General features: G+C 31.4%; 1 protein-coding gene across 1 annotated transcript in view; it reads left to right on the forward strand.

Moving 5' to 3' along the window:
- The window catches only part of LOC142333361 (uncharacterized), a 38,952-nt gene extending 17,606 nt beyond the window's left edge, over positions 1–21,346 (forward strand). The window contains exons 6-9 of the mRNA XM_075380383.1: positions 5,491–7,128; positions 15,808–15,957; positions 16,717–16,869; positions 20,296–21,346. Of these exons, the coding sequence (XP_075236498.1) occupies positions 5,491–7,128; positions 15,808–15,957; positions 16,717–16,869; positions 20,296–21,237 (2,883 nt within the window). The 3' untranslated portion in view covers positions 21,238–21,346. The remainder of the gene's footprint in view (positions 1–5,490; positions 7,129–15,807; positions 15,958–16,716; positions 16,870–20,295) is intronic.
- The last annotated feature ends 3,523 nt before the right edge of the window (positions 21,347–24,869 follow it).

The raw sequence follows: 24,869 nt of genomic DNA on the forward strand, positions 1-24,869 counted from the left end.
TCCGCGTTCAGTAGGAGGTCTTGCACCTCTCAGGTTCAAATATGTCTTCCCTTTCCATAGTAGTTAACTGATCTTTCTTCACCTCCGTGAATTTAAGGCACTCGAAGAAAACATGAAAGGGCGTTTCCTCCTCCTGACACACAAGGCAGGTCTTTGTGTGGTCCAGGTCAAACCTATACAAGTAGGACCTGAACCCCCCCATGGCCTGCCAGAAACTGAGTTAAGCAGAAATCCAGTGAACCATGGGGTCCCACGGTACTTCACGTAACCGACAGCATCTGCCCATACCTTAGCACTGTACAGAAGCACAGAACAAATCCCGCTTGCTAAAATCTTTTTGTTATGGTTTCTAGGCCTTTCTTTTTCCTGTTTAGCCTCCGGTAACTACCATTTAGATAATATTTCAGAGGATGAATTAGGATGATATGTATGAGTGTAAATGTAGTGTAGTCTTGTACATTCTCAGTTCGACCAATCCACAGATGTGTGGTTAATTGAAACCCAACCACCAAAGAACACCGGTATCCACAATCTAGCATTCAAATCCATGTAAAAATAACTGGCTTTACTAGGACTTGAACGCTGGAACTCTCGGCTTCCAAATCAGCTTATTTGGGAAGACGCGTTCACCACTAGACCAACCTGGTGGGTATGTTTTCTAGGCCTGTAATTATTAGGCAGGAGCCTAACAACAAGCTCCATCTCCCTGTCAGCCCTTTTAGCAGCCTCCAGTGCATCTGTTCCAAAATGTACCCAGGCAAAATCTATCCAGACGCCCAAGTACTCCAACGCCGGGCTAGATTCAACTTGCTGTCCTTCCAGTGTAAGGATCAATCTGAGCCTCTTGGCCACAGTTATAGCCACGACCTCTGTTTTCTCCAGGGCCATCCGCAATTCAACCTCGCTGATCCAGTCTTTAATGATACCATATACGATGCTAACTTTTCCAGTCGCCTCTCTCTTCATAGCCGCATCAACCACAATCATGAGGTCATCAGCTAATGCCATAAGGGTGACCTGGCAGCATTGGGAGGTGGAATACCTTATCATATGCAACATTTCATTGGGTCGGTCCAAGTACCGAGCCTTGAGGGACCCGCCCCTTTTTAGAGCATCCTCTATTAGTTTCCCCTCCACCTCGTAGATCAGTCTGCAACCAGACAAATAAGACAGCATCGGCCTAATCAGATAATCTGGTACTGAGTTCTACCAAGGCACAGAGAATAGCAGCGTGTGTAATGCTATTAAAAGCATTCTGCACTTCGACAGTTACTAGAACACACACATCCTTCTTGCAGTCTGTTCCCCACAACCTTGAATAATGCTGTTCGCCATCTGGCTAACAGCAGAGACAGCATCAAGGGGCAGACCTACGCCAGCAGAACACAAACTGGCTTGCAGAGAGGCCGTCCACATCCTCCACAGCCCCGGCCAGTCTTCGCACCAGCATTCGCTCGAAAAATTTTGCCAGTGCGTCGATCATAGCCAGAGGCCTATATGATGAAGTGTTTCCTTGTAATACACATTATACACCTATTAGGGAGTCTAGGCGCGCACGCATCGTCCTTCTCTTGTGCCGATGGCACTTCTTCCTTTTGCGTCCAATTGCCTACCCATAGATCATCTGACAATACCTGCCCAGCGACCGCCACCAGCGCCTTGAAATTCTCTCCCTGTTGGATGCCTTTCTCCAAATCACGAATCCGGAGAACGGCCAGAATCCTCGTTTTCTTAGCGATAGACCCAACCTTTAAGATGGAAATCAGATTTTGGCTTAGAGTACCAGACTTCTATCTCCACCTTAACTTTAATTTTCATTCTGTTGTCTGCATTCCTCACAGAAGTCGGCACCATCATATTGTCTTTCCTGACCGACTTAATCCGTTCTGCATAGGTAGCCGCAGACTTTACTTTGATCATTTCTCCTCTATTTTCCTCTACTGGTTCTCCGTGCCTCCATGCAGAAGGGCGACTTCCAGTCGGAGCGATTATGTGACATGTGTAAGCCAGTCGACCTCCACTCACACCCTAAAATCTTGCACGCATATACGGCAGTGTCCTTCAAATTGATCTCTGCCTGGAGAGGCCCAAGGTCATCTCCACAGTTCTTCTTGATTCTGGCGGATACATGTACTAGGGCCTGTTCAAGGTCCCCTCCATCATCAGAATCAACACATGTTGGAGACCGATGTTTCATCTGTTTCTGTGTCTCCCAACAAGTCTTACCTCTAACATAGCCAGCACTACATTTCCAGCCCTAATGGGAGACTTACTAAGGAGCCAGGCCACCTGCAGGTGCCTGGTGGCCAGGGAATCCAATACCTTACTTTCTGCCAGAGCATTTATTTTGATAACTGCAACCATATTTAGGGCCCTGTGTCTCCGATCCAGAGTTCCTACCTGTGTGTTCCTGAAGGACTTTTTTGGCCAGTCCTTAATAAACTCAGTAACCTAGGGTGCAGGCACCTTGTTATCCAGTGCATCCATAGTCGGACACCAAGTAACAACTTGAGATACCGAACCCAAGAGATATCATTTGCCGTTTTTCTAAGATCTGACAACATTTAGACAAGTAAGATATTTTCATTTACTGTTAAATGCCGTAACTAATATGTGGCAATTCTTGTTTAACATTAGATACTTTGATTAAAAAGAAAGATGAAAACAGTATGTGGAGGATTGTAGCTGACATGATACTAGTCATAAGTCACTTCTGAAAAAGAATAAACATTCCGTGCCAGGTTTTATAAAAGGTTTCTTGTTTCTTTCTTCGTAGTCCCAAAATATACTGTTGTTCATCACATAACAAACCTACTGAAATGCAGCTGATAGATTCTTGCAGTGAATTTATAATCTATTCACAGAAACCAGGTATATGATGAACATTGTTGTCCTTACAAAAAAGTACTTTGATGTATCTCTTATGGTGCTGTACATGTGTCAGTTATAACAAATTGTTTATCTTCTAACAGACAGTGTGTTGCATTATTGCTGTTGAAACATTGATGAAACGCAGAAATAAATAAATGTAAGAAATATTATACTTCTTTATGCCAATCCTATTGGTTTTTGATAAGAGCCATGAGGCTTCTTTTCCCGGATCTATACTTCATGTGTAGTTTGTAGTGTGAAATTTATGAGGTTTCTGAGGGTTCCTAAGAATTTTTAATGTGGTTTTATGCCATTTCTCTAAGGTTTTCATTACTGATTGATTAGAATCTTTTTTTCATGTACACTAAATTATAATCTGTAATTATAATAAAATGACTATTTAGTATCGTAATATAAGAATTGCATAATATAAATCTGAAAATTATTGGATTGTATTGAAATGTCGCTACTTTTAAGGAAAACAAAATTTGACTTTTTGAAGCTGTAGAGCGCATCAGCTTTCACAAAATAAGGGTAACTTCTTAGCTTCCTTTCACTGAAATTTTAATTCATATTTAAATGGCAGTTTCAATTAAATTTGTGCTTATAAATCGTTGGCAGTCCATAAATATTCTATAGAAACTGTTGAAACCATTCCTAGTATTGAATTCACTATCCACAGTCTCTGGACAATAACTTTTATCGCTTTATATGGGATAAAACGGAGCTTCTTATAAATTGCCTTGTTGAAGTTGTTTTTTGTGTTGAGCTAACTTTTGCACAGGTTTGTTGAAACTACTTCATATAGTAGTTGATATGTTTTAGTTTTTTCAAATACTGATAGTCTATCACTTCACTCATATATCTTTATTGATCCAATCTTCCAAAAGTCTTCAATTAGTGTTCTTACACTCCATCGATTAGGAATCGGTGTACCTGGAAGTCTAATAAAATACTATTCTTTTACTTTCTGATACTCTCCATGCTTATGAACACTGATTAAATGAGAAGTTTTCACTGTTCTGTGTGCACATGGAAAGACAGCCTCAGTCATTCAAAGACAATGAACAAACAGTGACAACAAAGAATCACATCTTCTTATGTTAAGACACATCTTGTCTCAACATCGTGATTGGCTCATGGAAGCTAACTGCACGCAATACAGGATTACCAACCTTTGTGAAAGCATTACTCTTAGTGCATAGAATAAAATTCTTCAGCCTATAATCATGTTTATATAGGTGTGCAGTTACTTTTTGAATGCACTGGATTATGAACATCCTGTCAGAACTCATGCTTAGAATGATACATTTTCAGGTTAGATGGTAGCAATGAATTTACACCGACAAAATGTGATATTGCTAAATATTTTGTCTACAAAGATGCTAATAATGTCACCAAAATAGCTGTGAAAGAAATGTCTGTGACTTTGTGCGAGCTATAGAGTAAGAAAAATTCTTCGTCCTTTAAAAATTTACTATATAACATAATCATCAATTCAGTGATTGGTTTGCCCTATTAACCAATTTTAGGGAACTTAGCAGTGAAATTTATAGAATTTATTTATGCTTTCATCATTACTACAAATTTGGTTGATATTGACTGATGAAGAAAAATAAGTAACTTCATAATCTAGTAATTTTCTCCAAATCATTTCTTATAAAATTTCCATATCAGGTGTAAAATACATGCTAAGTTGCTGCTGTTGTACATTTTATCACATTGTTTGGCCAAAACTGTGCCGGAGTTTTTTTGCCAAACCCTGACACAATGAACTGCAGCGTTGATGGAAACAAAAATCCACAGATGAGTCGAAATGATGTTCAGTAGGTAACACCAAATGTTTATTGTTAATGCTGCATGTTAATTAATTTTTTTATGCTTGAAACGATCTAAATCTTATTATCATAGTAGTGTTCTCTTGAAATCAGAAAAACAGTTAAAAAGTTTTTAAATACGACATCTAAAAGTAAATTTTTTTTTATTTTTACCAAACGCTCAGCAATTATCATAAGTATACTTTTCTATTCTGTCACGAAATTAAGTTAAAACCTGGAACCAAAATTTGTCAAAAAATAAATAATTTATAAATTATGCCTCAGCAGGTTATAAATTGCATTACATACTTCTGGTATGAATTTGAATATATGTGATTTAGAAACAAAACATTTCTCAAGAAACATGTAGCTCACTCCTGTAGATAAATACAAAACAATTATTTTAAGTTTCAGCTGACATTGCTTTTCCTATGGCACCCATTTTTTGTGTATCAGAATTGATTAAAAATTTATATATTTTTGGCTAAATTCTTAATTATTTTTTTTATAATTTTCTTTTTTTTATTTGTCATAAAATTGTCTGTAGCAGACTAGTTTTAGTTCTATACTATGTAGCACACAGTTTACGGATTGTGTTACATTTTGATAATTATTTTTTAACTGCATTTACTAAAGAAATTTTTATTTTTGCTTCGTATAAACAAACATATTGTGCTTGGTTACATATGAAGATGAGATGTTTATTATTAGAGTATAAGTTGTCAATTTGTAGTTGTAATTGTTAAAATTAACATAGTTTTCTGATTGATTTTTAAATTAAAAATTATTGTAATTTTTTTAGGATAATGAAAAAACTATTGGTGATGTGGAGGAAAGAAGTACTGAAAGTATTTTACTGACATCAAAATGTGTGGTTTGCTTTGAAATAAAAAAAAACTGTATATGTGATAATGTTGTTGGTGAAGAATATGGTAATTTAAACAGTTTTGCTTTTAAAGAAAAATGCTTGCAAATTACTAATAAAACAGATGAAGAAATGAACTTCATAACTTCTCATCTTCCTATTCATAGATGTACTTTTTGTCAGGAGTCTTTTACTCGAAGATGTACCTTAGAGTCACATTTATCTATTCATGTTGTCAAAAAAAACTTAACATGTAATTTTTGTAAAAAAACTTTTAGCAAAAGCAATAATTTAAAGACACACCTCTCTACTCACACTGGTGAGAAGAAATTCACTTGTAACTTTTGTAAGAAAATATTTAGTCTAAAAGGTAATTTAAAAACACATCTCTCTATACATACTGCTGAGAAAAAATTCACCTGTAATTTTTGTAAGAATACATTTCGTCTAAAACGTAATTTAAATACACATCTCTCTATTCATACTGGTGAGAAAAAATTCACTTGTAATTTTTGTAAAAAAAACTTTAATCTAAGCAGTAGGTTAAAAACACATCTCGCTATTCATACTGGTGAGAAAAAATTCACTTGTAATTTTTGTAAAAAAACATTTTATCACGGTGGTAATTTAAAAAGACATCTCTCTATTCATACTGGTGAGAAAAAATTCACTTGTAATTTTTGTAAAAAAACATTTAATCAAAGCAGTAGTTTAAAAACACATCTCTCTATTCATACTGGTGAGAAAAAATTCACTTGTAATTTTTGTAAAAAAACCTTTAATCTAAGCAGTAGGTTAAAAACACATCTCTCTATTCATACTGGTGAGAAAAAATTCACTTGTAATTTTTGTAAAAAAACATTTAATCAAAGCGGTAATTTAACAACACATCTCTCTATTCATACTGGTGAAAAAAAATTCACTTGTGATTTTTGTAAGAAAACATTTAATCAAAAGAGTAATTTAATAGCACACCTCTCTATTCATACTGGTGAGAAAAAATTCACTTGTAATTTTTGTAAAAAAACCTTTAATCTAAGCAGTAGGTTAAAAACACATCTCTCTATTCATACTGGTGAGAAAAAATTCATTTGTAATTTTTGTAAAAAAACATTTAATCAAAGCAGTAGTTTAAAAACACATCTCTCTATTCATACTGGTGAGAAAAAATTCACTTGTAATTTTTGTAAAAAAACATTTAATGACGGTGGTAATTTAAAAAGTCATCTCTCTATTCATACTGGTGAGAAAATATTCACTTGTAATTTTTGTAAAAAAACATTTAATCACTGTGGTAATTTAAAAAGACATCTCTTTATTCATACTGGTGAGAAAAAATTCACTTGTAATTTTTGTAAAAAAGGTTTTACTCAAAACAGTCATTTAAAAACACATCTCGCTATTCATACTGGTGAGAAAAAATTCACTTGTAATTTTTGTGAAAAAACTTTTAATCAAAGCAGTAGTTTAAAAACACATCTCTCTATTCATACTGGTGAGAAAAAATTCACCTGTAATTTTTGTAAAATAACATTTAATCAAAGCAGTAATTTAAAAACACATCTCTCTATTCATACTGGTGAGTAGAAATTCACTTGTAATTTTTGTAAGAAAGCATTTTGTCTAAAGTGTAATTTAAAAAACATCTCTCTATTCATATTGGTGAAAAAAAATTCACTTGTAATTTTTGTAAAAAAACATTTAATCACTGTGGTAATTTAAAAAGACATCTCTCTATTCATACTGGTGAGAAAAAATTCACTTGTAATTTTTGTAAAATAACATTTAATCAAAGCAGTAATTTAAAAACACATCTGGCTATTCATACTGGTGAGAAAAATGTTGCATGTAATTTTTATCTAAAAACTTTTACATGTAAGTCAAGTTAAGTTGACAGAGTGATATAAATTGTCTTTATTAATGTTTGTGGTTTTTTTTTTACATTATTGTATACACTATTCAAAACAAATTAGTTTATAAACAAGATTATTAAGAATCATTTATGTAATTTATGTACAATTCATTAATAAAGTTTTGTAGTAGCTTATATTTTACATGATTCATATTTCCTTTATATCAGGTTGTCTAAAAACCTTTGAGCCGTTGGAGGCTAAAATTGAGAATACATGTATTGTTTTTGAAATATAACATTTTGAGACCACGTGTACAATTTTTTTTGATAACGTTTTCCCATTTTTCCATCAACACCATATACCATGAGCTATGAACGTCTGTGGTTTCTGTTCATAAAATTTCAACACATGGTTTTCACAGGCCTTTTTTGAAACTAATTTAACACCGTTCAGGGAGTTGTTGCATAGATTGAAACAATGATATGCTGATTGTGCTAGGTCTGGGCTATATAATGAATGCATCAAAACCTCCCAGTCAAGTTCTCTGAGTTGCTGACTGGTCGTTAAAGATGTATGCAGTCTGGCGTGGTGTATGGCATCCTTTCTGTTGACCAATTCAGGTTGTTTCTTTTGAATTGCTCGCACCTAGCTTTGCATGATTGCACCAAACGCACTAATTGTCGACAGTACATGCCTGAATCTATCATACTTTGTCAGATCATGTGGCACTCAAACGTCTAGCTTCTTTTTGTAGCTAGCTTTATCCGATGGTTTAACAATGTTTGGTGATGGGTGTTAGGTCACTGGCAATGTCATGTAGTTTTGCACGCTTAGACTTAGCCAAAATATCATTCACTTTCTCTGTTTTGGCCATCCGCTGCTAGAAGCATCTTGGACTTCAAAATTCCCAAAACAAAAGCGACTGAACAATCTTTTGGCTGTTGCTCAGCCAGTTCAAAAACAAAAATTATTCAGTTGTTGCTAATATTCTAAATATTCAGTATGTTGATAACACCGATAATTATATTATATTTATTAATTGTAGAAAAAATATATCGATAAACATTATCCTCTCCCATTATCGCAAAATTATGAATATAAAAACATATTTATTAATATATACAATACAAACAATTTATTTATTCGGTGTACTAATATTGGGTTACTGTTCATAGGAGTTCATAACTCCTGTATTTTTGTTATAAATAAATTTATGTTGTAATTTATTTATTTAAACTTGTTTTTATTTTATTATGTTGATAATTTATTATATTAATTTTAAAAAAAATTCAGATATAATTTTAAATAAAGAAAAAATTTTAAAAGATTATAAAACAACTTGTCATCACATAATATACTGCCTCCCGTCAAAAATCATATGATAATTTATTTACTGTAAAGTGAACTATTACAATTATAATATGAAAATTATAATAATGTTATTATTGCAAATGAATGTATTATATAATGGTATATTTTTTTCAACAATGTAAATGAAGTTACCGCCAATATATTACAAGTAATAACACGATTAGAAATTACAAATAAGTTATATACAATGAATAATATAAGTGTGAAACACAAATATGTAAATTAAATTATGAATGTTAATACAATGTTTATGAGTATGTTGACATACATATAAAAATATAAATAAAATGAAATTACAATTACTTAGGAAATATTATTTAAATCGACAACTTGAGATTGTTAACAGGGCTTATTTTATGCAGATCTTAGACCTCTGCCAATCATGATGAATCATAATCGGATGATTTGAAAGAATTTGTTTGCGTTAGTGGTAGTGCATCATTAAAACCAATGTAGTTCTGTTCTTTGTTTGAATGTTTTGATTGTGTCCTTACATCTTGATTAGGATTATGTTTATTATTACTATCACTATTATTATCATTTGCATTTTTATTATTTTGATAAACAGGATTCTGTTGTCCTTGTAAATAAGGTACCGCGTTTAAATTTATATTAATGTTAAGATTAGTTTTTGGTACAAACATTATCTTCTATGAGAATTGACGGTTTTCGGAGGCATCCATACGTTCTTTGTAAAATCGAACGGTTGTTTTTTGTTTAGAGCTTGCAAAAGAGTCTTCCCTTTTCAGATACCGTTGATGAATATGTTCCGATTTAGGAATATTCTCTTGACACGACCTCTTTGTCCAATCAAACGTCACAGAACAGTGTTCTCAAAGTAGGCGCACACATCTGAATGAAAGTGTGTAGGGCACCGTCTTATTGAATTATAAATGAATCGTCATTTAACAAAGCCCTAAAGGATTGTAAAATTTATTTGTCCAGCATCTCCAATTAAGTCTGACCAGTAACTGTACCTTGAAAGAAACGGTCCGCTCAGTCCTCTTAATAATAGCCGACATCAGGCATTGAGTCCTGAAGATTCAAGGCGAGTAGACTCGCCTTGAATCTTTTTTGTTCTGTATTTCCTCCTCCATTGTCATCGTACATTGTACGTTACAGATATTTTCATATGTCCAATATCAGTTCACAATGTTTTTTTCTTGTCTCGAATGACAGTCGTGTTTGCAGCATCGCTACACTTTCTCAACTGATTACATCTCATCGCATTGATTAACTATTGTTGACCCGGGTATTGGTTTTTGTAAAAAGAAAACAAAAAATTAAATCCATCACCTGAAAAATAAATTGTACTAAGCTTTCCAAAATGATTGGCAAGAGTGGGGATTCATATGACAAAAGAAAAAACCGAGACAAAGTGAGACAAGTACGAACACTGACTGTTAGAATAGAAAAATTGTTCCACCGTATCAATCTTTTTTATGTCGACAGGGGAAAAATACAAGCCACTGCAACAAATTTTTGAACATTTATCGGAAGACAGTCTTTGATAATTTTTTGAAACTCTAATGGGTATAAAACGAAGTTTCAATATTGCCATCTGCAACCCTTACTAACTCAAAAAAGAAAATCCAGGATCCTACCCCCACAAGGTGTAAGGCCTCACGATGTCTTTGATGAACCACTGTGATTGACAAGATGAGAAATCGGATAATCCCAAACTATGTCCAAGGGCCTCCCATCGGCTGTTCTGCTCCTTTTTGGCGGTAGGCCCGAGCATGACACCGGAAGCCTCCAATAGTCAGAAGGTGAGATTCTTACATACATTCTGTTTGATTTGGTGAACGAGATTATCAGGCCGGGAGCCATGTTATCGCGGTTAGGTAATGGACGGATGTGATACCGAATGAAAACACCAAAAAGACTCCAACAGTCAGAATGTAAAATTTGTAAATCCTTTACATTGTAGATGGTGTACAGAGATACCATTAAGTGAGGACACCAGAGGACTTCAAGTTTGACAGTGAATTTAGTAGGTAAGATCCCAATTCTTTACCAAGAATCTTGAAAAAAAATCTATTTTCGGTCTGTAAGCTGTCTGCGTTCACTGCGTAAACTTAAGTGTTTATTTCATCTATAGTTGATTAATTCATTCATCTCGCCCTTGGCGTTAGGCAATTGTTCCTTTTCTTTTGTTTCATGTCAATTACAGTTGCCCGACTGAAGAGGCCTGTACTTTCCCTTGTGCTGCCTTTTCAGGCATCACAGATGTTTCTAAGGTTACGGTCTGTAATTATTTACAACTGGAAATACGAAAGGCAGACTAAAGAAGAACGAAGAATTAACTACATCCCATGGAATCGAATCAGGTCCAGCCGTGACCGGGACTCGACCGATGCAAGTCGAGGAAAATGGCGAGAGTAAAGAACAGCCTAAGGATGTTAGTTAATTCACAACTAATCGACTTTCCTCTGCCATAGAATTTTGGCTTACTGTTAGGATGCGCGACTCCCTCTGAAGAAGGGAGTACAATGACTAGCAACCCATTTTCATTATATCTCGCTAAAAACGGTTCCTTTGCTTGAAATACTTTGGAATGACTTGGTGATTTACTGTACGGCCTTACAAAATTATCTATTTGATGTAATAATATCAACATTCTAAGACAAATACTGAACAACTGTAAAATTTTTCAGGAGGTAGAGACTACATAATTTATTTCATTTTGAAAACTGATAACATTTTCTTCTAATAAAAATCTAATCGTGATCTGTTGTACATTTACTATGAAACCAACATAGAAATTATTTTACCGAGTAATAATTTAATTAAAAATGTTATACATCTTATTAGATGTAGGCGCCAGAATGATACGTGTGATAGTAATTGGTAATTAATTTAACCAGCTTATTCATTCAACAATTTTCAATTTATTCAATATTTATTTATTATTCTAAATTCAAGTTCCTGTCATTCTAGATAATTAGAGAAGTGACTTAAAGAAATTTTAATCAATGCTAAAGTAAAGTTCAACAATCCAGAATAATTTAAAAAACCCACCGGGTTGGTCTAGTGGTGAACACGTCTTCCCAAATCAGCTGATTTGGAAGTCGAGAGTTCCAGCGTTCAAGTCCTAGTAGAGCCAGTTATTTTTACACGGATTTGAATACTATACTTTGGTGGTTGGGTTTCAATTAACCACACATCTTAGGAATGGTCGAACTGAGGAAGTACAACACTACACTTCATTTACACTCATACATATCATCCTCATTCATCCTCTGAAGAATTATCTAAACAGCAGTTACCGGAGGCTAAACAGGAAAAAGATAGAATAATTTTAAAATTCAATTAGTTGAGTGTTAGTTTAAAATCAGAGTAAATATAAAGAAGAGTCTTTATTATTATATTTATTATATCGTTAAAAAATAAAAATTAAATATTCTGCAGGGTTTTTATTAGACTGGTATCAGAAAGTTCTTTATTATTCAGCCAAAAGTTATTCAATTGTAGGACGATGTTATTCCTGGAAATTTAGTTTGTTAAATAGAAAATACATGTAATACCTAATTGAAGCTGATGGTCTGTTCGATTAAAATATTAAATTAACTGAAGTATTAACCTCTAGATGTGAATAGTTCTCGTAATAGATTCATATCTATGAACTTGATTAGTTCAGTATCGAAAAATTATCAGTTATGAAAGCGCTATTTAAATAGAATATAAAAATATAGGGATTGCTACGGTACAAAATGCATAATTTTTCTACTCTGAAGTAGAAAGATAGTTGAAATAATGCTTGCTATGTCGGACAGGTATGAATGTTTTAAAAATAATCTGAATGATTTTCGTTTAATTAATGCGCTTTTATTCAGCCCGAATGATTGAAATCAAGTTTTGTAATAATCTATGTAAAGTGATGAATTATACAAAACAGTTAATTTTCTAGCTGCCAATAAATAAGTTGGCAGCACTGTCTGTTTATTCTCGACTCAATCACTCCACCGATAATTTTTAATTTTACTTAGTTTGATAATTTTTTATCTTGAATTCAGTAAAATTTTAATAAAAAAATTAAGTTTAATTACAAACATTTCTCTAAAAATGTGAATATACACTGAACAAATGACAGTCATACACAACTGAACTGACACATCACGATCAAAATTTAAAAATTAAGTTTCAGTTAATAAAATTTAGCTTTATTTATTTATCTTACTGAGTTTTTTTAATTATTTCATTTTTGGTTATTGTTTCTTGTTTCATTTTGTAAAAATTAACTTTTCTTCCTTTTTACAACTACATTGCCTTACATTAATACGTAGAAAAGGTGTAATATTCTATGTTTATTTAAGCATCAAAGTGTATATACCCAGTTAAAACTTTTCTTTTGCCAAAAAATGTATCTTTTTAGGCAAAAAAAAACAACCTCTACTGTTGATCCATACTCGTGTATATTTTTTGAGATTTAGAAATTCAATGATCATTCAGTTATGACATAGACTCTGGTTTTCTTGTTATAGTAAATCATTTCCTTACATAACTCACATAGGTTGGTGCTTTGGAACGTGCTCCGATCCGTAACATTTCTTAAATTGTGTTTGACATTATTGTTAGCTCCAAGCTCATGGGATCAGATGCTATATTTATGTAATATTTTATTAACTATGCTTATTTTAAGTTCACTATTATAATAAATATTATAATTACTTTATATTTTTTTCAGAGTATGTATACACAAACTGGTACTTCATTTTTGGAAGAAGATCCATTATCGTTACCTATTAAAAAAGAAAATATGCATGAAACAGAGGAAACTGAATATTTTTTTGTACCTCTTGCCAAGACAAATGATGAAGTGACAATATTTAAACAAGTAAGCTATTTTATGTTTTATATTGATTTAAGTTAAAAATATAAAACCTAGTTATTGTAAGAACTCTGAATTTTTTCTATTCATTAATATATTTTTATTTACTTTTGTAGCCAACATAATGTTTAGCATCTATGTCTGACATGAGATGTTTTGATTTATAGTGTAAAGAAACAATTATTAATGAAGTATAAGCAGGTAAATAAATACCTTTGATGAACAGATTGCACCTAATATTTTACAGTAAACATTTTTTGCATATCAAAGAAAATACATTGTACTGATGCTTCATGCTATAAACAAAGCTGCCTAAACATTATTATACCCAGATTCAACATTGTTTACAAAGATAGTAGTAAAACAGTACAATGGTATCCTTGCTTTTATGAAACTTGTTCAGTTACGAGGAAGCTATTTTTATAATATTTGATAATAGAAGAAAAAACTTTTTATTGTAATTTATAATTGTGTATAATTAATTTAAGAAAGATGAAAAATAAAATTACGAATTTCAGACTACAAATGATAAAAGAGCATTCGATATTTATGAATTTAAAAAAGCTGTTTTACAATCACATCTTCAAAATGTAATATTATGTTAACAAATAGTAATTAATCAAGTCAAAAGTAAATCAATTTATTAATTAATAATTTGGATGATGTTTATATGAAAGTGTGTAAACATATTATGTGAAGCGATTAAGACCCAAATTATCTGGAAATAAATTGTATGTTTCGTTCAGTACTTATATTATTAAAATATACACTTTAATGGAGGTTTTTTTTTAAAGAAAAATAAATCAACATTAACTTCATTTAGGAATATTAAGATGACAAATCAAAACAGTGAGTAATGGATTAGGAAATATAGTATAATTTAATTTATAAATAAAAACCAGCATTTATAAAATTAAGTAATATTATGAATGTTTTATTGAAGAATTTATTGAACAACTTATGATAAAGATATATGAAAAGGAAATAAAATTGACAGAAAGAGATTAAAAAACAATGTGATATGTGGTATGGAACAACTGTATACTGAACAAAAATGCAAGGTCAAACAGTTCAGCATATAGAGTAAATTAATGTAAAAACTACACAGTTTTGAACTGTGTATCAGGACGGCCAATATGCCACATAATGCATAATTACCTATCACATAATGCATGGTAGGTAATTACTATACGGCATCATAATAGCCCATACAGCAAGATGGTTAAGATCCTTTATTATATGCCGCAGCAAAATTGGTTCTGTGTACCACAAAAAATATGTGCATCCTGGTATTACCAGAAACAGTATAATAAATTTAGATTAGTTAATTGGTTGCTTCTCCTGAAATCTTCATCCAAAAAATCAGTAATCTGTTTATTAATGGTTGATAATAGCATCTGAGAGGCTGTAGTTTTACAAGTTTTCACATAACATGTTACTGTGTCAGATGCTTGCAAATGAAATTAGGCAAACTCAGTGGTATGCTTGTGTTAAAACCATGACATCACATTGAAATATCATGTCATATTATTTTGATCCATAAGTGTTAATGCTAGCATTTATCACTCTGAGATGTTTGTGTGAGGAAGTTATAACTAGGGCCAGGTTAGGACACCCTCTGTTGACATGTACTTCTAATAGCTCATGGAAGACTGCTTTATTTTATGTTACTGGCATCTTACTCTTAGATTATTGTTTCTTATCTGTAAGAAATAAATTTTCTTCTTTCTTTTTTGCAACTACATTGCCTTATATTAATACTTACAAAATGTGTAAATAATCCTGGTTTATTTAAGCATCAAAGTGTACATACCAGTTAAAACTTTTCTTTTGCCAAAAATTGTATCCTTTTAGGTAATAAAAAACAATGAACTCTACTGTTATTACACACTCATTTATATTTTATTTGAGATGTAGAAATTCAATGATCATTCAGTTATACCATAAGACTGGTTTTCATGTTGTGTTTGTTATTAACATAAATTATATTTATAGTAAGTTACTTCCATACATAACTCACATAGGTTGGTGGTTTGAACATGCTCTGATCCGTAACATGTCTTAAATTATCTTTGACATTATAGTTCGCTCCAAGCTCTTGAGATCAGGTGTTACATTTATGTAATATTTTATTAACCAAGCGTATTTGAAGTCCCACTATTATAATAAACTATTATGATTACTTTATATTTTTTCCAGAGTATGGATTCACAAACTGGTAATTCATTTTTGGAAGAAGATCCATTATTGTTGCCTATTAAAAAAGAAAACATACATGGAATAGAGGAAACAAAATATTTGTTTGTACCTCTTGCCAAGACAGCTGATGAAGTGACAATATTTAAACAAGTAAGCTATTATCTATTTTATCTTGGTTTAAGTCATTAATATTAAACCAGTTATTGTAAGAACTCTGAATTTCTCTATTCATCAAGATATTTTTATTTACTGTTTATGGCCCCCATAGCGTTTAGCATCCATGCCTGAATGAGATATTTTGATTTATAGTGTAAAAAAACAATTATTAATGAAATATAGGTAGGTAAATACCTTTGATGAACAAATTGCCCCTAACATTTTACCGTAAACATTTTTGCAACGATACATATCAAAGAAAATACATCAAACTGATGCTTCATGCTATAAACATAGCTGCCTAAACATTATTCATTTTATACCCAGAAAAAATTATTAAGTCATTTTAAGTAAAACAGTACAAATTTATCATTGCATTTATGAAGCATGTCAGTTAAGAGGAAGTTTTGCTATAATTTTTGATAATATCCATTCTAGGTCACTGCAGTTTTTTTTCAAACAAGATTAATGTGTTTTTTTATGTTTACACCAGCGACTTGTTTCTTTTACCAAACTATTTAGATTATGCTTAGGTGCAAACATTTTTCTATTGAGCTATTAATTTTTTGCCAATGCCTACAATATTTCTGGGTTTTGGCATTATCAACTATTCCAGTTGAATACTATTATAGAAGCACTCATACAGGTGACTTATTTCTGTGAAAATTAATTCATTGTATGATTGTAAGAAAAATTGGTGTTTCTTTTTTTGCCTATAAAGCTTATAAATTATTATTATTATTATTGTCGCAGAATATGGATGCACAAGGTGGTAGTTCAGTTTTGGGTGAAGATCCATTATCCTCCAGTATTAAAAAAGAAATCAAGCATGAAACAGAGCAAACAGAATATTTGTTTGAACCTGTTGTCATAACAGATGATAAACTGATGACAACATCTAGACAAGTAAGATATTTTCATTTCCTGTTTAATAGTTTACTTAATATTTAGCATACTTGTTTAGAACTAGATATTTTGATTAAAAGTGTAAAACAAATTACAAACAGTTTGTGGAGGATTGCAGCGGATTTGACACAAGTCAGTCCTGAAAACTCATGGCTTTTGAAAAAAAATAAACATTCTGTGCTGGGTTTTTATAAAAGGTTTGTTGTGTCCTTCTTCATAGTGCCAAGGTATACTATTGCTTATCACACAACAAACCTACTGAAATGCAGCTGATAGATTCTTGCAAGTGAATTTATAATCTATTCATGGAAACCAGGTTTATAATGAACATTGTTTTCGTCAGAGTAAATAACTTTGATGTTTCTCTTATGGTGCTGTACATGTGTCACAGCGCAAACAAATTCTGTAACACAACAAATTGTTTATCTCCTCACAGACAGCATGTTGTTATATTACTACTGTAAAAACATCTGTAAAACACAGAAATTAATAAATGTAAGAAATATTGTACGTAATGTAAGTAATATTATATTATTTCTGAGGGTTTCTAGGGATTTTTAATGTGGTTTTATACCATTTCTCTAGGGTTTTCAATACTCATTGATTAGAATATTTTTTCATGTTTAGAAATTGTAATTTGTAATTATAATAAAATTACTGTAATATAATAATATGAACATTACATAATATAAATCTGAAAATTAGTGGAATATTTGAAATTTCACTACTTTTTAGAAAAAAAACTTGCCCTTTTTAAGCCATAGAGCATATTGACTTTCTCAAAAAATGGAAACTTTTTAGAGTTTCCTTTCACTGAGAATTTAATTTGTATTTAAATGGCAGTTTAAATTAAATTTCTTCTTAAATTGTTGGCAGTCCATAAATATCCATTAGAAAATGCTAAACCATTCCCAGTATTGAATTCACTGTCCACAGTCTGGCCAGTAATCTTTGAATCGCTTTATTTGGGATGAGACTGAGCTTCTTACAAATTGTCTTGTTGCAGTTATTTTTTTCTGTTGAGCTAATTTTTGCATGGGTTGTTGAGACTGCATCACATAGTTGTTGGCATGTCTTAGTTTTTTCATCAAAGTGTCTACTACTTCACTCATATTTCTTTACTGATCCAATCTTCCCAAAGTCTTCGATTAGTGTTCTTTCACTATGTCAATTAGGAACCAGTATACCTCTCTTTCTTTTTTCCCGTTTAGCCTCTGGGAATTACCATTAAGATATTACTTTAGTGGATGAAAGAGGATGGTATGTATGAATGTAATCTTGTACAGTCTCAGTTCGACCATTCTTAGATGTGTTGTTAATTGAAACTCAACCACCAAAGAACACTGGTATCCACCATCTAGTATTCAGATCTGTATAAAAGTAACTGACTCTTCTTGGACTTGAACACTGGAACTCTTGACTTCCAAATCAGCTGATTTGAGAAGACGTGTTCACCACTAGACCAACCTGGTGGGTAGGAACTTGTGGTAGTTCACTATCTGTGTATACTCTTTATGCTTATGAAGATGTATTAAATGAGAAATATTCATTGTTCTGTGTGCACGTGGAAAGACAATGAACAAACAGTGACGACAAAGAATCGCATCTTCTTGTGTTGAGACACTTCTTGTCTCAACATCCTGATTGACTCATGGAAGTTAACTCTACTCAATACAGGATTACAAACTAACCTTTGTAGAAAACATTACTCATAATGTACAGAATAAAATCCCTCAACCTATGTTCATGTTTATATCGGTGTGTAGTTACTTTTCAAATGCATTGGATTATGAACTTCCTGTTAGATCTAGTGCTTAAGAATGGTACATTTTCATCAAGTTATATGGTAGCAATGAATTTAATTGACATAATGTGATATTTCTGAATATTTTGTCTGCAAAGATGTTAATCATGTTACTCAAAATATTATATATATATTGTATATATATTATATATATATATAATATAATATTATATAATATATATATTATATATATTGTGGGAGCTATAAAGAGTGGGAAAAATTCTCCTTCCTTCTTTAACAATTTACCATAAAGAGTTCAGTGATTGGTTTTCCCTATTAACCAATTTTAGAGATCTTAGCAATGAAATATATTGAATTTATTTATGCTTTCATCATTACTGCAAATAAGATCAATATTGACTGATGAAGAAAAATAAGTAACTTCATAATCAATTAATTTTTTCTAAACGATGTCTTATCGAATTTGGATGTCGGGTGTTAATTTCATACCAACATGCTGTTGTACTGTTTTATCACAATGTTTGGCCAAAATTTTGCAGAAGGTTTTGCCAAACCTTGACACAATGAACTGTGGTTTTGATCCTACAATAAATCCACTATTGATCCGAAATGATTTCACTAACACCAAATGTCAATGGTGCATGTTAATTAATTTTTTTGTTTGCTAAGATCTAAATTCTATTGCTGATAGTATTCTCTTAAAATCAGAAAACAGTTAAAAAGTTTTTAAATAAGACATCTAAAAATTTAAGTTCTTTTACTTTTACTATTTTTACTAAACACTCTGGAATTATCAGAAGTATACTTTTCTATTCTGTTACAAAATTAAGAAGTTAAATCCTAGAACCACAATTTATCAAAAACGAAATAGTTATCTGTAAATTATTTCTTAGCAGATTTTAAATTGCATTACTAACTTCTAGTACGAATCTTTACGTGATTTAGAAACATGATAACATTTCTCAAGAAATGTGTAGCTCACTTCTGTAGGTAAATTATATATATTTATTTCAAGTTTTATTGCAGCACTCGTTGCTTTTCTCATGGTACTCTCATTTTTGTGTAGCAGAATGGATTAAAAGAAATTAAAATTCTTCGTTTGACATTTTCATGGACAATATATATATTTTGGATCTTCAGTGTATAATTCTTTCATTGTTAAGCTGATTCACATATCTAGTACTAAACCTGTTTTCTAATTTTTCATATAAATTGATGTTAATACTGTTCTCTGTGTTTGATTTTGTAAGACGAAATGCAGGGACCAGTAACTTAATCTAGGGATGAGTTAAGGAAATATTTACACTTATTGCCAGATTTCATTTTCATTCAGTTAATATTAACAAAACTAAACTACAGTAATTTTTTTTTTTTTTTTTTTATTTGCTATTACAAAAATTGTCTCTAGTCAGTCCAGCTTTAGTTTCTATACTATGTAGCACATAGTTTGGGAATTGTGTTATATTTTGTTCCTTATTTTTTAACTTCTTATACTAATGAAATTTTTATTTTTGCTACTTACAAACAAAGATATTGTGCTTACTTTAATATGAAGATAAGATATTTAATGTTAGAGTGTAAGTTGTCAATTTTTAGTTGGCATTATTAAAATTAACAAAGTTTTCCGATAGATAACTTAACAGTTATGTTAATTTTTTTAGGATCTTAGTGAAAAAGCTATCGATGATGTGGACGAAAGAAGTACTGAAAGTAGTTCACAGAGTTCAAAATGTATGGTTTGCAATAAATTAAAAAATAACTGTATATGTGATAATGGCAATGATAAAGAATATGATGATGTAAACAGTTTCTCTATTAAAGAAAAATACTTGCAAATTACAGAAAAAACAGTTAAAGAAATGGACATAATATCTTCTCATCTTCCTATTCACACATGTGTTTTTTGTCAGGAGTCTTTCACTCAGAGATCTACTTTAGAGTCACACTTAAATATTCATGTTGTCAAAAAAAACTTAATATGTGATTTATGTAAAAAAACGTTTACTCAACGCAGTAGTTTAAAAACACATCTCTCCATTCATACTGGTGAGAAAAAATTCAGTTGTAATTTTTGTAAAAAAGGTTTTACTCAAAGCAGTCATTTAAAAACACATCTCGCTATTCATACTGGTGAGAAGAAATTCACTTGTAATTTTTGTAACAAAACATTTAGTGTCAAGTGCAATTTAAAAACACATCTCTACATTCATACTGATGAGAAAAAGTTCACTTGTAATTTTTGTAAGAAAACATTTAATCAAAGAAGTAATTTAAAAAGACATCTCTCTATTCATACTGGTGAGAAAAAATTCACTTGTAAATTTTGTAAAAAAACTTTTAATCAAAGCGGTAGTTTAAAAACACATCTCTCTATTCATACTGGCGAGAAAAAATTCAGTTGTAAATTTTGTAAAAAAACTTTTAATCAAAGCGGTAGTTTAAAAACACATCTCTCTATTCATACTGGCGAGAAAAAATTCAGTTGTAAATTTTGTAAAAAAACTTTTAATCAAAGCGGTAGTTTAAAAACACATCTCTCTGTTCATACTGGTGAGAAAAAATTCACTTTTGTAAGAAAACATTTAGTGTTAGTGGTAATTTAAAAAAACATCTCTCTATTCATACTGGTGAGAAGAAATTCACCTGTAATTTTTGTAAAAAAGGTTTTACTCAAAGAAGTCATTTAAAAACACATCTCGCTATTCATACTGGTGAGAAAAAATTCAGTTGTAATTTTTGTGAAAAAACTTTTAATCAAAGCAGTAGTTTAAAAACACATCTCTCTATTCATACTGGTGAGAAAAAATTCAGTTGTAATTTTTGTGAAAAAACTTTTAATCAAAGCAGTAGTTTAAAAACACATCTCTCTATTCATACTGGTGAAAAAAAATTCATTTGTGATTTTTGTAAGAAAACATTTAATCAAAAGAGTAATTTAATAACACACCTCTCTATTCATACTGGTGAGAAAAAGTTCACTTGTAATTTTTGTAAGAAAACATTTAATCAAAGAAGTAATTTAAAAACACATCTCTCTATTCATACTGGTTAGAGAAATTTCACATGTAATTTTTATCGAAAAACCTTTACACAGAAGTCAAATTAGGTTGACAAAGTGGTATAAATTCTTTATTTGTTATAAAGTCTTTGCAGTTTATTGTGAGTATTTTTTATTTATTTATTTTTTTCATTGTATACAGTATTCAAAACTTTATACAAGTTTATAAATAAGATTTTTTGGAATTATTTGTATAATAGTATCCACTTACCAACAATCTTTTAATGTTATGTTATAGTGCTTTTGGATATTAATCCATTCTTAGGAACACTGATGTCTAATGCATTATATTTCCTTCACATACCATTAAAATACTAAACGAATTTTGAATTTTTAAATAAAAAATTATAAATATAACAATTGATTGTCAAAAGGTAAAAATAATATCAACATTATCTATCATGTCAGTATGAAGGCCTCAATTGTTATGTAACAAATAACAATTGAGTAACCAACCATCAGGACCCTCCATGCTGAATTAATTTATAAAATATTTCAAGTTTTATAATTAAAAATAAAAGAATAAAAAAGTAGAAAATCTTACCTTATGTCAGGAAAAAGAAAACTGATGACCAAAAACATTAAATTTTGATTTTCTGACATTCAATAAAAATTCAGGGTTTTCCGTGACAGTCTAAGATACACCTCACCTTATAAAGCACAAGGCTTGTTTTTCACTGTTTTGTACTAGTAAATTCTGACCAGCCACTTCCATCAACAAATTTACTTGATTTTTGTACATATAATTTTGTAATAAAATCAGTGTTGTCCGTAACAGTAAAAAAGATTACTCTGAATAACTTACACAGTAATATATATTATCATTACCAATAAAATAAGTAATCGGAATATTTTGAGCACAGCAATGACTAAATAATATGGCGCACTCAAAATATTTCGAGCGCAGCAATGATTAAATGATACGAAGCACTCGAAATATTATGAGTGTAGCAATTAAAAGGTTAATGATATGTGAAGGATGTAATTATAATGTATAACACATCAATGTTCCTAAGGATGGATTAATATCTGAAAGCGCTAGAACATAATATTAAAGATTGTTGGTAAACGGATACTATTATATAAATAATTTATAAAAAACCAACGGGCCATGATTAGTAATAAAATTCATTTATATAATGTGTGTACAATTCTATCAATAAAGCTTTGTAATAACTTATGTATTACATGATTTTCTTTATTTCACGTTGTCTAAAAAGTATTAAGCCTTTGGAGGCCAAAATTGAAAATACATTTATTGTTATTGAAAAATAACATTTTGAGACCACATGCACAATTTTTTTTCAATAACCTTCTGCCATTTTTCCTTCACACCATAAACCTTACACTATAGAACTTCTGTGGTTTCATAAAATTGTGACGCATGTTTTTCACAGGCCTTTTTTGAAGCTAATTGAAACCATTCAGAGAGTTGTTGCAGAGACTGAAACAAATGATATTCTGATGGTGCTAAGTCCATTCTATGTGGTGGATGCATCAAAACCTCCCAGTCAAGTTCCCTTAATTGTTGACAGGTCATTAAAGATATACGCGGTCTGGCGGTTTTCCGCATGGTGTATGACATCCTTTCTGTGGACCTATTGAGACTGTTTCTTTTGAATTGCTAGTTGCAATCATGCTAACTGATGACAGTACTGTTCTGAGTCTATCATCTGCCTGGTGGCAGCAGCTTGTGATGCACAATACCCTTCCACTCTCACCAAACACACTGCAAAATTTTCCTGATTCTCCTCGCTTCAGTCACAATCTTTTTTGCATGTTGTTGTCTTAGGATATCCACTTTGCATCACTGGTTATTAATTTGGCTTCAGTGGCTCAATTTCATTACGTTTCAGCCGAGAATCAGAGACAGAAATTCGATCGAGTAAAGTTTTCTCAGTCAGATGATGTGGCACTGAAACGTCGAGCTTCTTTTTGTACCCAGCTTTCTCCAAATGGTTTAACAATGTTAGGTTATGGGTGTTAGGTAATTGGCAATTACATGCCTAGACTATTGGCAGAATATAATTCACTTTCTCTGTAGTTGGTCGTCCACTGCAAGGAGCATCTTGGACATCAGAATTTTGAAAACAAAAGCGACTGAACAATCTTTTGACTGTTGGTTTTGGTAACATATCTTGCCCATAAACAACACAAGTTTCTTCACGGGCCTGCATGGCATTTGCATTTATCAAAATAAAATTGTAAAATGTTCATCAGTTTTGCAGAAAGCCCACTCATCTTCACAGCGCAATACCTTATATCCTAGTATAAGAATTATAGAAGATATTCATTAAGTTAAGAGTATATTAGATGTAATTGAGAAAGAATATTAAAAACTGTGTGTTTATATATATATCTATAAATATAAAATAACATGTGAGTCATTTATAATCAACGTCCAGAAATCACTAATTAAGATTAATTGATGGAAGTTTGTATACACGTTTTTGTTACAGTGTAAGCAAGCACTAACAAAGAATTCTTTGAAATTTTGAGTTTAAAAGTTCAAATCGAGTAACATTGAAATTTACTATTTTTTGAATTTCTCTGTAACAAATGTAGATATCTACTTGATTTCTGGTGTGTGTGTAATCTTCAGTGAATATCAAAAGTGCCGATGATATACGGGGTGGCAGCTCAACAAATACAGCAGCCACTGCCACTCTTATTGTATTTATAATGTGATTGGCTGCACCAGCCTCTGGTTACTTGACTAAAAAACATAAAATTAAAAATAATTGACCGTGATTGGAAAGCAAGTAACCATGATGTGTCGGCAACGACGCGACAGGGATGACACTTAGTACAGTTACTAATGGATGATAATAAATTTTAAGTATAATGAAAAAAATATAAAGGCTGACTGTGATTCAAAACTAGAACCTTCCCAATGAATTTCAGAGACGTTACCACTTTGTTAGAATGATAACAGCAACACTACTAATAATAATAGTATAAATATTTCAGTTCTGATGATCCAACTAAGTCGAAGAATAATCTGTGTGCAACATCAGATAAAATTAAAAATTGTACAAATAATTTTTAAGCTTAATATTGTTAATTATTTGTTTAATATACATTTGAAATCATTCAGGCAGTTTTTCATTTCATTTAATTCCATTGCAAAAACTTTTTCTACATCGGCTTGGAAATAAATATTGGTGTGTAGTTTAG

The sequence above is a fragment of the Lycorma delicatula genome, chromosome 12 (genome assembly GCF_047948215.1).
Source record: "Lycorma delicatula isolate Av1 chromosome 12, ASM4794821v1, whole genome shotgun sequence".
NCBI lineage: Eukaryota > Metazoa > Arthropoda > Insecta > Hemiptera > Fulgoridae > Lycorma > Lycorma delicatula.